At 43.1% G+C, this 16,135-nt stretch overlaps 1 protein-coding gene across 2 annotated transcripts in view; it reads left to right on the forward strand.

Annotated features, from left to right (window-relative positions):
• Positions 1 to 16,135, forward strand: part of SMAP1 (small ArfGAP 1) — a 388,489-nt gene that overhangs the window by 86,430 nt on the left and 285,924 nt on the right. For both annotated transcript variants that reach the window (XM_088471186.1, XM_088471189.1), the window contains exon 2: positions 599 to 732. In XM_088471186.1, coding sequence (XP_088327312.1) covers positions 599 to 732 — 134 coding nt within the window. The remainder of the gene's footprint in view (positions 1 to 598; positions 733 to 16,135) is intronic.

Consider the following 16,135-nt stretch of genomic DNA (forward strand, 5'->3'; position numbering starts at 1 on the left):
ACTGTACCATTCATACCTCCATAAAGCTTTTGTTTCTTCAGTCTACTTGAGAACATTTATTGTGTTAATATGCAGCCGGACATCTTAGAAATATCTAGGACAAACTAAATGAGTATCTTAATTAGATATCTTAATTGGTTTTAGTTTGTATATAGATAAGTGATACTATTCAGTTCCAGCTCTTTGTTACATTTTGCTCATTAAAATTACATTTTAACTGGTGAAAATATATTAAAGTTACCATTATCCACATTTTGCCAATTCATAAAGTTTTAGTAACTGAAACATAAAAAGTAAATGTATTGCCGTCTATATTTAGGAATTCCTAAGTCAGCTTAACATTCACGTACTATGACAGAACAGCATGATAAATGCAGACGTGAAAGCTAATCCAGATTCATGTTTTGTATGCTCTGTTCTCCCCACTCTCCAATTTTGTAGAGTAGTGTGGCACCGTTCATATCAACAAAAACAATAATTGGTTTGCCAAGCTCATGCTGAATAGAATTCCGACTTGTTTGTTATATATACAGAGAACTGTGCCTTCTGTATCTATAATAGAGTTTGTACTCAAATTTTGCATTGTTTCCTTTTTCAGGGCCAAGGTGGGCTTCTTGGAATCTAGGTGTTTTTATTTGCATCAGATGTGCTGGAATTCATCGAAACCTTGGTGTTCATATATCAAGAGTAAAGTCTGTCAACCTGGATCAATGGACCCCAGAACAAATTCAGGTAAAGTTGTTGTTTTTATTTTTTAATTTAAATAATTATATTTTTAATTTTTTATAAAGATCAGTGACCTACAGTATGTAAGTCATACTATCATTCTATTGAATTATGCTATTGTGCGGTCTTGTTGCACAATTGTGTAGGTGTGTGTTATTTTTCTTTACAGACCAAACTGATCGAGGAAGTTTTCCGTTTATATAACTACTTTTTTCCTCTTTAGCAAAAAAATCATGGATTGTCCATTGACTGCTTCAGTAGGTCTGTTCATGTTTCTGCTTCACTTTTATGCAACATAAACTGATGTATTCAACACTTCCTGTAGACCGTGCCCTCACTGCTTTGTGCCTTAAGCCGCGTATCCACTAGCTGATTAAATGAACGATAACGTAATTGTTTATTATATCGGCCAGTGGATATGCCGTCAACGACCAGCGATGCCCGCTCCCGCTGGTTGTTAACAACGTCGCTCATCGTCCGTACTTGCAGGGCAACCTGACGGTATTGTCAGGTTCTGCAAGTACGGGTATGAGGGAGGGTGTCGTTAATGACACTGAGCACACCACTGCCGGGGACACACTACACGATATCGCTCATGGAGAGAATCATGTAGTGGATATGCGCCTTTTGAAGACAGCAATTGGCAGTGGAATCCTCTGCTCTTCATGCATTTCTTTGCAGGTCACTGCTACATTATATGACCTGATTCTTTTGAAGTTGATCTTGTCTTAATAGGCCTAGTAGTTTATAAAAGAAAATAAACTATGTATTCCCTCAAGTAACTGTAAGACCTGTTACTATATTTTAGAATTCACTTAATGACAACAATTCTGAAAAAAAGTCAAATGTATCTGTACTCATTAAATGGATATTTCAGTTGTTGAAATCTTTTAATGGTCTTTAATGATCATGTCCTTTTATGTTTAATGGCTTGTGTGGGCCCATTATTTGGGAAGAATTAATCCTTTGCTGCCTCCATTTTTAGTCATAGTTTGACCTGCACATTTGGTAGAAGCCCAGTGTGATGAAATATTCAATATATAAATGTTAAGCTTCCATTCTGAAAATTAAACGGCAACAGCTATGATTAAAAAGGACGACCATCAGAATAATCACCTGTATGCCTAGCAAATGTTCATTTGTAATAAATATTAATATAAAATTTCACTCTTAAGGTGCGTACACACTAAACGATTTCTTAAACAATATTGCCGATAACGACAAATCGTTACGACAATTTTGTTTAATCGTCTAGTGTGCACGCACTATATCGTTAACGATGCACGCTCCCGCGGGTCGTTAACGATATCCCCAGTCGCACTCTGGGGCTATAATTAGCGATGCCATGCTGCCGGTAGCGTTTCTTGTTGCCAGCATCGGCAAGTATGTATGCACTTACGGATGCTTGCACCTCCGCCGGGTCCCGCTGCTGCTGATATTGCTGGGTATACACATCGTCTAACGTGTACCCAGCTTTAGTGTATCCCCCTTTGTATATAAGCACATCACTGGATATAAAGGGATTGAAAATAATTTGGGAAACTGAGGTAGGCTTGATTATTGCTGCTTGGCTGGTACTGTAGTGTTCCGCTGCCAACCAGAGAAATCCTTTTTAAAGCAATGTCTAGCCAAGCAGTAGTCGGTGGGATAATTTCTAGACAACAGAAGCCTTGTGGTAAGTGCTCCTATTATGAATTATTTTGGGAGATTTTGTCATAATGCAACTTTTTTTCTTCAGGTTCCATAGGGTCCACAGGAACTACCTTGGGGGTATGTGGTTGGAGAGATCCAGGCACCAAACAGTCAGAGCTTTATCTCCCAGAATGCACTGGTCCTCCTCCATATATACCCCGCCCCCAGCCACAGGCTTTCAGTTTTTTTGTTTGTTGCTCAACACGAGTCCAGATGCACCTTTTGAACAGGGGACTGCTCTGGCAGTCCCAAGCTTTAATTTTATGATTTGTTTTAGTTTACTATTTTTTACTAGGTTAGCAATGCTGAGCATCCTAATAAGACGCATGCACTGCGATTCCTATCTCCGCCGATGCCGCAACACCAGTAACATCTCTGGCGATATATAAATGGAATACCAGCGCTAAATAGAGGTACAGTGCATAAAAATGGATGATGGACGGTTTGAGAATCAGATAAGTTAAAATGAAATTTAATGAATTAAAATAAACATTAGAAGCAGATAAATTACATATCTAGCACATTGCGCAATTCAACAGATCACAGATTGCTAAAAATATATGTAGATATTGAAAAATAATGAATAAAATTCAGTAATAATACTGTAAAGTCCACTTGGAGACTGATATAATAGTCAATTGTTGGATTTAGGGCTCTTTCCACATAGTCCCAGATGGAAAATAATTAGCAGCAATGCAACTTAACCAATAATGGCTGAAATCAGGGCATCCTCTGGCATCCAGCAATAGCGATATGGAGGCTGAAGCACAATTCACAAGGGAACAACCGTAGCTGCAGATACTGAAGTACCAAGGGATGGTGGGAGTCCAGATGCACATCCAGCAAGTAGGAGATCCAAGTGGATAATGACCGTGTCGCTCAGCTTCCTTAGCTCCCAGAATGCACTGGTCCGCCTCCATATATACCGCCCCCAGCACACGTGATTTGTTTTAGTTTACTACTTTTTACTGGGTTGGCAGTTCTGAGTGTCCTAATAAGACGCATGCACTGCGACTCCTATCTCAGCTGATGCCGCAAAACCTGTAACATCTCTGGTGATTTTGGCGGGTCACAGCAGAGCTTAGCTAGCAGCGACGCTGGAGGCCTAGACCGCAAACAGACACACGGAGATGTCAAGTAAGGCGATTCCTTGTTTACGGGGAATCGCACGCGACAGTCCTGGCTTCCAGCGCTGAACACTCCCCCGCATCCTCGCTAGACCATCGGGGCCTTATCGTCTGACGCCAGGGATCGACAGCGGTTGGTCCAGCTTAGGGGCGGTAGGCTATCCCCCGACCCAGACCCTACGAAACTATTCCCACGTCTGGGTTGTTCCTCCTACCCTGCTCTTGTATATGAGACTCTCACAGTCCACCATCTGTGCTCTGCTGAAGCGGTTTGTTCTCAAAAGGTTTGGGTTTGTCTTCCTATGTACCTTTCCCCTTGGCCAGGTATACAGTGCTCTACATCCTACCAAGCCTTGGGTGTTGGTCAGTTGATTCAGAGCTCATTGCGATTTAGTTGCATATGCATTGTTTGTGATTTGTGCTAGCTGCTGTTTGATACTGCCTTTTATTTCTGACTATCAGTTATAACAATCACTGCTTTTCTCCTCATCCGTCTGTACAAGGTGTGAGGGGTTTTCTGTGTACTTCACAAATACTGGAACTTATGAAGAATGTCACATTGCAGTGATTGCAAATATGCGCTTTGGCGCCTATTTTACCCACTAATGAGGACTCACTGTTTCAGAATAGGTGAGTTCCCGGGGACGCGCTCCGCTGCTGGCCGCTCCCCGGCTCCTAGTTACATGATTGATGTCTCCCCTGGCCCGGCTGCAGAGGAGATATCAAAAAGGAGGTGGAGCCAGCCGTTACATGCCCCTTGATGCTGCAGCTCACTTAGCAGCAGTCAGCGCAGCGTGACTGAGTGAACTCCCCCTGGCGTGAAGAAGACTGCTGTCCGCCTCCCCTCCCCCGGCGTGAAGAAGACTGAACCCAGCACCCTAAAGCAGGTAGTGCTGTGGGGGGGGGGGGGAGGAGGAGTAACAGATGTACCACTGGCTGGTCCATTGCTGTCCGGCTAGAAGTGCAGACGCGAGGCCCTGCCCCTACAGTTTCTGCATAATTTTATGTATCACTGCTATGTAAGAACAGTTTAATGCAGACGATTTCACAGAAATCTCCAGCAGAAGGCTAACTACCACAGCAGATTGCAGTCCCCTATTGTCAATGGCAACTGCAGTCTCACCTCTGTGTGCAAAACTGATGCTATTGGGGGCATCAGATGGGCATTCTAGTGGTATGTGAGCTGGCATGAGGGGCATATAGGGAGCTCTAAAGCATAAATTATGATGGGACCCAAAAATGGTCAGATAGGACCCCATTTTTTTTAAAGTGACGGGTTCTTGGGACCCACATATTTTGCCGCTCAGCGCGATCACTGCTTGCATTTCTTTATACCTTGTACCTTTTTATACATTGATATGTCAAAGGTTAAGGATAATCAGGAGGTTGAAGTTCCTGTGCTGGTGTCATGTAAATCCTGTTCAGCAGGCCTGTGTTCTCAGGATTTCATACAGGATGGTTTGTGTGCTGCCTGTCACCAATCCAGTACACCAGCTCCTGTACAAGAGCCATAGTGGGCATCCGCTTGGTCTCAGGTTATGTCGCATTTAGTGGACCATGCAGCAGCTCTGGTACTGCCTCCCACTATGGGGTTCCCACAGCAGTTACATCCTGCTATGTATATGCCCCCCATGCATCCTTTCTGGATGGATGCCTATGCTCACTGAAATCAGAGTATGGTTCAGCCATCTACTGCTGCTCAGCAAGTGGTGCAAACGAATAGACCAGTTACTGTTAAGCATAGGCATAACAGAGTATCCCGTCAGGCGCAGCCTGGGGATTCTAACACATCATCAGATGATGATACACATGGTTCCTCTTCCGAGTCTCTCTCGGCTGAGGAAGACCACAAATCCTTTGTGGATGTCCCCTCTCTGGTGACAGCGGTTAGATCCATCCCTAGTATAGAGGAAGAGGAGTTTTCGCCTAAATCTAAGACTATGGTCTTTAGGCATCAGAAAGTGGTAAAGGATTACTTTTCTTAGTCTGAGCAGCTTACGGACCTCATGGCTGAAGCATGGAGCACTCCTGATAGACATTTTCATGTTTTCATGCTACAAGGAAGTTAACATCTCTACAAGTTTTCACCTGGTGAATGTACTAAGTGGGAAGTCCATCCGGCTGTAGATGCTAATGTGACACAATCGATCAGGAGCTCTACATTACCCATTTCATCTGCATCCTCACTCAAGGATGTTACAGATAGGAATCTGGAAACCTGTTTGAAATCAGTTTTCTCATTGTCTGGAGCTTTACCCTGCCGGCTATGGCTGTAGCCTAGGTAGCCATGGCGATGGAGTAATGGGCAAAAGCTCTGGAAGACAGTATGCCACAAGCTACCAGAGAACAACTGTCCTCTCTCTCCCAAATGTAAGAAGTGGGCAAAGCGGTTATTGACCCAGGACTTCTGGCTTCTAGAGTATCGGCAACTTCGGTTGTGGCTCGCTGAACCCTTTGGTTAAAGTCCTGGAAGGCAGATATGGGATCTAAGAGCCCTTCAATGTATGTCTTTTGCTGGAAAAATGTTTTGGCAGCATCAAAATCTGCCGGATTGCCATCTGCGACTACCTCTAAATAAAGGCAGTCTTCGTTTCGGACCTTCCGCCCGCAAGGAAGGGCAAAGGGACAGTCTTTTGCCAGACTAGATAAAAATTTCCACGGGAAGGCCAGACCGCAGACCAAGAAATCATCATGGTTGGCCAGACATCCAGCTTCCAATTCGGACAATAAGCCATCTGCCTGATGGGGCGGGCCTCCCCCTGGGGGCTCTCAGGGTGGGAGGCCGACTTCTCCAGTTTTCCTATGCTTGGCATCAGACAACAACGAATGCTTGGGTTCAAGAAGTGGTCTCTCAAGAGTATGCCCTCACGTTTCAGAGGCACCCCCTCAGAAGTTTTTTTTTTTTGTACAACTCGTCCATCAGACCCGGTCAAGGCCCTGGCCCTTCAAGAGGCTATTTGTGCCTTGCTGGTTTCAGGTGTAATAATCCCCGTTCCTCTGGCCCAACAGGGAAGGTGATATTATTCAAATGTATTTTTGATTCAGAAGCCAAATGGGTCTCATTGCCCTATTCTGAATCTGAAATCTCTCCACAAGTTTATCCATGTGCCCAATTACGTATGGAAACCCCACGGTCCATTATGCTGGCAATGGAGCCTGGGGATTTCATGGTTTCCCTGGACATACAGGATGCGTATCTGCATGTGCCTTTTGCACCAAAGGTTTCTGAGGTTTGCTGTTCATCCGCAACATTACCAGTTTCAGGCTCTGCCCGTTGGTCTGTCCACAGCCCCTCGAGTGTTTACCAAAATAATGTCAGTCTTGATGGCTCATCTCAGACGACAAGGAATCAGGATACTGCCATACTTAGACGACCTCCTGATATTGGTGCAGTCTCCGGAGATGTTTCAGCGTCATCTCCAGTTGACCATTGCCTGTCTAAAGGACCACGGCTGGATAGTCAACTTGAGAAAGTCTTCTCTTCAACTCAACAGATGGTACATCTGGGGCCGCTACTGGATTCTCTGGCACAAAGGGTTTTTCTATCAGGATACAAGATTTCTGCTATACAATTGCGGGTGCGCAAATTGCTCCGCAATCGAAGAGTATCCGTTCGCTCAGCAATGCAGGTCCTGTGGTTCATGGTATTTACCTTAGACATGGTGGCATATGCCCAGTTCCATTCCAGGCCCCTGCAGCGATGGATTCTGTCTCAGTGAGACGGTCAGTATTATCTTTGATAAGGTCTCAAACGATCCACATCTCACCAGAGGTTCAGCTCTCCCTCTCATGGTGGCTGCAGACAGCCCATCTAAACAAAGGTTGCCCATTATGGATCCCACCACAGATGCAAGTCTTTGAGGATGGGGCGTGTTGACAGGTCATCACACCTTTCAGGGAAGATGGACCGCTCAGGAAGGTCTCCTGCCCATAAACATTTTGGAGCTTCATGCAGTGCAGAAGGCGCTCATTCTGGCACAGGATCTCCTTTAGGGCAGGTTGGTCCAGATTCAGTCCGACAACGCAACCACAGTGGCCTGCATCAACCATCAGGGAGGCACACGAAGTCCGGCAGCCATGAGGGAAGTGGCGAACATTCCGGTTTGTGCAGAACGCCATATTCCAGAAATCTCTGCAATATTCATGCCAGGAGTCCTCAACTGGGAAGCAGATTTCCTAAGTAGTCAGGAAATACACGCCGGAGAATGGGCTCTCTACCCGGACGTCTTTCAGCTCCTGGTGGACAATTGAGGACTACTGGACGTAGACCTCATGGCATCACGTCACAACCACAAGGTCCCCAGGTAAGGGTCCAGGACAAGAGACCCCTCAGCTGCCTGTTTCCTCCAATCTCCCTCCTAACACGGGTCCTCAGAAATTCCAAGCAAGACAATGGCACGGTGATCCTAATAGCCTCGGTTTGGCCCGGGCGACAATGGTTGGTTCACCGATCTGACATATCTATCCATAGACAATCCACTTCCTCTACGGCTGGATTTGTTAGGGCAGGGTCCCTGCCTACATCCAGACCTACCTTGTCTGGCTTTGACAGCGTGGCTCTTGAGTTTTACGTCTTAAAAGCCAAGGATTTTTCTTTTTTCTACTTCTGTGATTCAGACTATGCTCAGAGCAAGAAAGCCCACCTCTGCAAGCACCTATTACAGGAATTGGCATTCCTCTTTTCAATGGGGTTCCCACAGAAAGTATGACCCTGAGGTTTCCAGAGTCTCCCGAGTTCTTGCTTTTCTCCTGGCTGGACTAGACTTAGGTCTTCGCCTGAATACCTTGAGAGCTCAGATTTCTGCGTTGTCCATTTGGTTCCAGCACAGAATTGCTCCCCTGCCGGATGTTAGAACATTTTTGCAGGGTGTTTTCCGCCTTCAACCTCCGTTTGTCCTCTGGTGGCACCGTTGGATTTATCTTTGGTTCTCAGGGCGCTGCAGGTGTCTCCCTTTTGAGCCCTTGGGCACAGTAGACCTCTAATGGTTGACAGCGAAGACACTTTTTCTCCTCGCTATCTCCTCAGCTTGCAGAGTTTCTGATTTGGCAGCACTTTCATGTCACTCCTCATATTTGGTATTTCATCAGAATAGAGCTGTCCTCCGTACACGCATGGGTTCTCTTCCGAAGGTGGTATCCCGTTTTCATATGAATGAAGACATTGTAGTCCCGGCCTTTCAGTCTTCAGACCTTTCTGCAGGTGAAGCTTCCCTGGATGTGGTTTGAGCCCTTTTGTATCTACGTGGATCGTACCAACTCCATCAGGAAATCAGATGTGCTTTTTTGTGTTATATTTTTTTCACAAGCGAGACTGGCCAGCTAACAAACAGACTCTGGCTCCCCGGCTGCGTATGACTATTTCTCAGGTTTATACACAGGCTGATCTCCCTGTGCCTAACATGGTGACGGCCACCTGGTCTTCTGTCTTCACTTTCATAAAATTTTATGCATTTGATACTTTTGCCTCCCAGGATGCTTCCTTTGGGCGGCGGGTTCTCCTCTATGCTCAGGAGCGTCCCCACCCTTAAGGGAATTGCTTTAGGACATCCCCAAGGTAGTTCCTGTGGACCCTATGGAACCTGAAGAAAAAAATGAGTTATGGTAGACTTACCTTTGTTAAATATTTTTCTTCGAGGTCCATAGGGTCCACAGGGCGCCCACCCTGACACACCTGGCCTCAGTTGGGATCTGTTCCTTCTTGTCACTGACTCCCTCATCTTCATGAGAGTATTTCCAGTGTAATTTGTACTCCCTTCTCCTCTTTCCTTCTCCTGCCATTTAGGCTTGTTTATGAACTGAATGCCTGGGGCTAGGGGCGGGATATATATGGAGGAGGACCAGTGCATTCTGGGAGCTAAAGCTTTGACTGTTTAGTGCCTGGTTTTCTCCAACCAACTACCCCCAAGGTAGTTCCTGTGGACCATATGGACCTCAAAGAAAAAGTTAACAAAGATAAGTCTACCATAACTCTTATTTTACATTCTGAATTACCAAGGTCTCTTTTTGATTTGCAAAGTGAAAGTTGTAATTTTTTTTTATTTTATTTAAACTGTTCCCAGCATATTTGAATTATGCTCTAGATATCTATGTATATCCATTTGAGTGAAGTCTACCAAGGGCAGTTTTAGAGAGCCCTGCTATCCCAGCCAGACCAACACAGTGTAATGAAGTTATTGCACACACTAGTGCAATGTTCTGAAGCTTTAATAGCAACACAGCAGTGAGGGAAAAGCACAGATCACACTTAATTGGAGAACCACTTCAGAAGGAAACAGGGTTTCTCCCTTCACTGATGTGTTGCTACAGGAGCTTTAAGAATGCTGTACTTTACTGGCTAGAAAAATACAGGATTCTGGAATACCCATGTGCAGAGGTGTAGTGTGTGGCCAAAGCGTAGCATGTGCGTGCTACAGCGTCCCTCCCCTCAAGTGTGCCAGGAAAGAGGTGTGTCCAGCATGTGGGGTTAAATTTAAAGGGACATAAAATTAAACATTAGGGGTAGCATCTAAGTGGGGAAAAGAGGGCTAGATATATTCCAGCCTACTAAGTAATTCCACTAATAAAATCCAGTTTTGTGTGTACTAATTAAAAATACACCTTACCTATATGGTGGTTTCTCTGCAATAGAGAACCATTAAAGAAATTGATCCTCCTTGAGCAGAGTCTTCAGTCGGTACTCACTCATCATGTAGGAAGAAACATTGTCCAGAAGATGCCTGTTTGTATAGGAATGTAACCAATGTCATTAAGTGTGGGACTTTATATAGACAGGTGTATTCCTTTCAAAATCCTGTCCAAACAACTGAATTCACCACAGGTAGACTCCAATTAAGCTGTAGGAACATCTCAAGGATGATCAGTGGAAACAGGATACACCTGAGCTCAATTTTGAGCTTCATGGCAAAAGGCTGTGAATACTCTTGTACATCTGATTTCTTATTTATTTATTTTTTTTATATTAAATTTGCAAAAAACTCAATCTTTTTACACGTGGTCATTATGGGGTATTGTGTGTAGAATTTTGAGGACAAATATGAATTTATTCCATTTTGGAATAAGGCTGTAACATAACAAAAAATAAAAAATATATATATATAGATATATATGATATATATGGTATATATGTTATGTTACAGCCTTATTTCAAAATGAGATGAGTCTCCCATATCCAAAATGCTCGGGACCAGGGGTATTTTGGATAATGGAATATTCCGTATTTTGGAATAATTGCATACCATAATGAAATTTCTTGGGAATAGGACCCAAATATACACACACAATGCATTTGTGTTGTATACACCTTATACACACAGCCTGCAGGTAATTTTATACAAAATATTCAATCATTTTGTGGCTCAAACAAAGTTTGTGTACAGAAATGAAATTCTTTTATGTTTCATATACACCTTATATACAAAGCCTGCAGGTAATTTTATGCAATATTTTTAATAATTTGTGCCTTAGACAAAGTATGTGTACATTGAACCATCAAAAATCAAAGGTTTCATTATCTGTCATGCCAAAATTATTCCTATTTCGGAATATTTGCATATGGGAGACTCAACCTGTGTGTTTTGTTTTTATATATATATATATATATATATATATATATATATATATATATATATATATATTTTATTGGACACACAATCACTACTTACATATCAGCTGAGTAAACTGCAGCTTATAATGAGGTTTGAGTGGATGCTATGTGTGTGACTTCTATATCAGTGGCATTCTAAGAGGCCATGGGTTAGCTGATGGCATTATTCATACATTCACTTGCAATGTCAGTAATAATAGAACATTTTTAAAATGCTGCCCTTAACCTTGCCCTAGTCCTTTAGTAGGCGATTCATACTTGACCACGTTGCATCACTTTAGGGGGGGTTCTGTTGCATCTGATGCAGCATTTCTCACCCAGAAATTTCCCTGGAGGCCTCTTTCCTTTTCTGCCAACACCTGTTTACAAGTACCATGTTTGGTCTTTTGTTTTCTACACAGCTTTGCTCATTTGTTTTACACAGCCTTGCCATTTGTTTCTACTGCTTTATACCACTGGGCTTGAATTCTGTACTGATAATAGAATAGAATCTAAGCTGAGCAAGAACCTACCCTTTGTTTTCATATCTGGCATTATGTTGTCTATTGTGTAAAGTATGTTCCTGCTGACCATGGAGCACTGTACCGGAGTACAAACCAGCAACTAAGAAGCATAGCTTCTCTTTAGCACTTACTGCAGGGAGGCTGTACTACTACTGCGGTAGTGTCAGAGTATTTAATTGTGGCGAGGTGCAATAGTGGTCACACATTTAACTGTGTTCCATACTGGTAAATTTCTGTCTAGATTCCAGATTTAAAGTTGTTGGCTATGTGACTGCAGTGCTAATATTCCTCCTTCACACAACGAAAATACCTGGTGGTTCTTTAAACACATTATATGAAATGATGTTTCATTCCCTCTGCAGAAGCCTTGTCAATGTGACCAGCGCATCATTGCCCTGTAAATGTACACAGTACTTCAGAGTTAAAGATTTTTAGTAATAGTGAAAGTAAAAGGTGGTATGTTCCAGCTTAAGCCATTACCTTCAATTTCCTAATGCTTTTCATTGTTTTCACACTGCCAGAGGTCCAAGCTTCTCCATTACTCTGTGTGGCTTGGGACCCCCTGTAACACCATAAATCTTAACAAACACTTTGCCTGCAGCTTACCTTGCTTTCAGCCAGCTATTTCCCAAAAGTGTTATGTTTGTGCCTTTTTGTGCTTTGCTGTCATGGAACGTGAGTCACATATTTATGTTATGTGCCATTAGCAGAACAAGTCTAATCTCCTGGCACAGCAGCTGTGAAATTAAATAATAATGCCTGGGAGGAGAGCATAGCATCAGTGCACACTGAAAGTCCCATGAATGGAGTCCACTGTATACCCTAGAGGAATAGTTCTGAAGTATATTTAAACATTTAACTAGTTAAAAGCTTCCATGATCTCAGGGCTTATTACAGGTGATCCTTTTCTTACACTTTTATATTCCTTTTTTCATATTGAAGAGTAAAATGTATCATGAAGCATATAATAATATTGCTGTTGAATAGAATAATTAGTAATATATATATATATTTTTTTAAATAAATAGTTTGATGCTTAAATAAAACTTGTCACATACACAAATATTGTGGTGAACAATAGTGCAAATATCTAAAGCAAAAACACATAGTGCAGTAAGACATAGGATATACAGTGTCATCAAGACAATGAAGAAAGGAACCAATAGGCTCCATCACTTAGCGATCCATTACAATAAAAGATAAAATAATACAACAAAATTGTAAAACAGCGATAAATGGTTTACAATGATTAAGATAAAGCCAAAAAAAGAACAAGTTCCCAAATTATAATTATATCGGAGGTTCATTAGCTGCAAGTTGTGAAAGGTACAAGGAGGAATATTAAGTAAAGATTACCTTTTACTTTAAATTATTATTTTTTGTGTACTTATGTCAAGGGTTGCCCCTGTAAAATAATAGAGGCAGACACTTAAACCATTTTCACATTAACATTAATTTCCATTATACTTTTAGAAGTACAGATTTATGTGTCATAATTATGTTTGATCATAGTATCCCAGCTCACAATGGCATTATGGTGACACTTGTGGATTCTTCTAAGAAGCTGATCAAATCCACTGGGATATGATGAGCTCTATGCTGCAATTATCACCAATGTGTACAGGATATTCTCCCTAATTCCCGCAGGACCAAGCTTGGCTCCCTGCTCAAGTGCAGGGTTGTCTTGAAGTGATGGAAAGGATTGGATTATTAATTCCCTAATGGGATAGCTTTTATATGGGTATGTCCTCATTCTGTTGGAGTTTAATTTCTCAGTCACAGCTGAACATGCCATGCTGCACAGTTAATGAATTTTGTAGGATAGTACCTCATATTTAATTTAGCCTTACTTGGGTATATCTAGTATTTTGAATTTGATCTGATGATTTATCATGTTAATTTTCATGTCACACATGCCATGTTGGTTCAGTAGTCTGTTGTCTCTTGCAGTGTTACAGTGATTGTGGCCCACTTTAGTCCTTGGAGCACAGAATAAAAAAGGCAGTGTAGTCTTTTATGTTACAGATAGGGAAGGGCTATGCTTGTTTTTTGTATATATATTTTATTTGTTAGTGTGTCACAGTTGAAAAAATGATATTGTAATGATTCCTCTTCTCACTCTGTTCTCGCTTGTGTCTGACTGCCTTTTCGCCATCTCATCTTGAATGACCAAGTGCTTCTTGAAAATGAACATGGTGAAGATTGAACTCCTTGTTCACCCAGTTTTCTAGATCCCTCCACTTCCTCCCCCTCTTCTACAGTGACATTACCACGCTCTCTTCTGTCCTCATGACTGCTGTCTGTCTCAACCTGGATTCTGTTGTATCCTTCTGTCCCCCTGACCAAGCCATGTCTCATTTTTGCCTCTCCTTCCTCTGTAACAACTCTAGAATTAAGCCTTTTTTCCCCCTATCTTGACTACTGTAACCTTCTCCTTTCTGGCCTCTCCAGTCTATCCTTTAGCGCTGCTGCTCATCATCTTTTGCTCTTACCCTGTGTCCACATACCCTTTTCCTATAAACTAGCCGTATGGCCAAATTTGCCATTGAATCTGTGACTTAAGGCCCACACACTGTACGATTTTTTTTAAAGGATTTGGCCGTTTCTGATAGTTTGGAACAACAAATCGTTTAAAAAGTACCGTGTGGCTATTACAATGATGCGATGCGCGCTCCCGTGGGTCGTTGATTGTAGTCGCTGATCTCTTCAACATGCAGAAAGATCAGCGATCTGTCTTTCACGATTTGGCACACATTGTTCCGTGTGTATGCACACTGAACGATTTGATGGCCGACACATACTGTACACGCACGCACCGATCAGGGAGATCTGTGCTACATGCATCTGCGTGTCAATGACACAGATGCACGCACGGATCAGTGAGATCAGTCTGCTAAAAAAAAAAAAAATATGAAAACCAGTGAAAAAGTAACCCCCCCCCCCCCCAAAAAAAAAAAACAGACAAACAGCGTCCACCCTCCCAAAAGCTCAGCCAGCCCCGGGCTTTTTGTGACCCAGTACTGGATGTGCTAAATACAGATGACTAACAACATAGGGATCCCCTGTATTAAGCACAACCAGCACCGGGCTAATCATAACCAGCCCTGGTTGCCAAAATACAGGTGATAAAAGATGAAGGGGGTCCCCTATATTATCAATAACCAGCACCAAACTTATTGTAGCGGGTTAATGCTACAGCCAGGGAAACCCCTTTGCCGGGTCCCCCAGCCAAAGCAATTACCCCTGACCGCTAGTCAGCCCAGGCCAGAGATCCCTGGGGATCTGGGGACCCCCCCAATAAAGGGGTCCCCCCTCTCCAGGGCACCCCAAGCATAGGCTGATAGCCCGGGGCTATACCCAGAGTAGTGTGGTGTAAATGAGTGGTAAAAATATTTGTCTCTTGCAGTAGAACTACAGGTCCCAGCAGGCCTCCCCTGCATGCTGGTACTTGTAGAACAACAAGTACCAGCATGCCAGGGCATTACAGGCCCGCTGGTACCTGTAAGTGCCACTGCAAAATAAATATTAAAATAAACACAGAACACACACCGTGAAAGTACAAGTTTAATAAAACATACATGTACTCACACTCACTATCTCACATACTCACCTATGTATCCCTGAAGCCCATTACGTCCCCTTCTCCAAGTAGATAATCCATAGGTGGCTGTAAACATAAAAAAAAAAAAATCTATACTCCCATCTCCCTATGCGTGGATCACGTCCTCTTCGTTCCAAAGTAGGCATCCACAGTCAATCGGGAGGTTGGGGAGCCCCAGAGTGTGAATGGATGCCGCGCACATGCGTGCGGCATCCATTCACTGGCGGGTGAGGGCTGGGGGAAGCCCAGCCAGTGACTGAGGGCTGGGCTTTACCCTCAGCCTGACGTTATTTGGAGGCGTGCTATGCGGGCACGCCTCCAAATAACGTCACTTAGGGGTGTGGCCTATGGTAATGAGGCCACACACCCAAATTCAGGGCGCAGCGTACCGGGTCGGCACAGGGTGCTCAGACCCCTGGAGCCGGCCCTTGTGTTACTGAATAGGAATCCTAAGGATTTGTCCCTGGGACTCTTGAGTTTTTGTTCCTGCTTTTTAGGTGTAGTATTCTTGGACCATTCCTGCTTACAGCTTTGTGGAAGCATTTGTCAGAATACTGTATATTTTCTATGATGCCATTTAGGCTTTTGTTTTATATTACATGTGTCTTGTTTGTTCACTTGTGTGTTTGTGGATAAATTAGGATTTCTATTTCACAGACAGCCTGTCTCGTCCTGAATTATTATCGTTTACTTATATGGCACCACAAGTTTTCCGAAGCGCCTTACAAAGTACATAAACAAGTGACCAGTGACTTAGAGTACAATACAATGCAGGACAAGGACATGGATAATATACATTGCAACATTAGCGACCATAACAACCAAATAGCAACAGTGTAAGCTACCAAATGTTAGGTGCCTTAGTGGGGGGTAAGGAGTAGAC

This window comes from Taudactylus pleione, unplaced genomic scaffold (assembly GCF_031769625.1).
Source record: "Taudactylus pleione unplaced genomic scaffold, aTauple2 ptg000015l, whole genome shotgun sequence".
Classification (NCBI taxonomy): domain Eukaryota; kingdom Metazoa; phylum Chordata; class Amphibia; order Anura; family Myobatrachidae; genus Taudactylus; species Taudactylus pleione.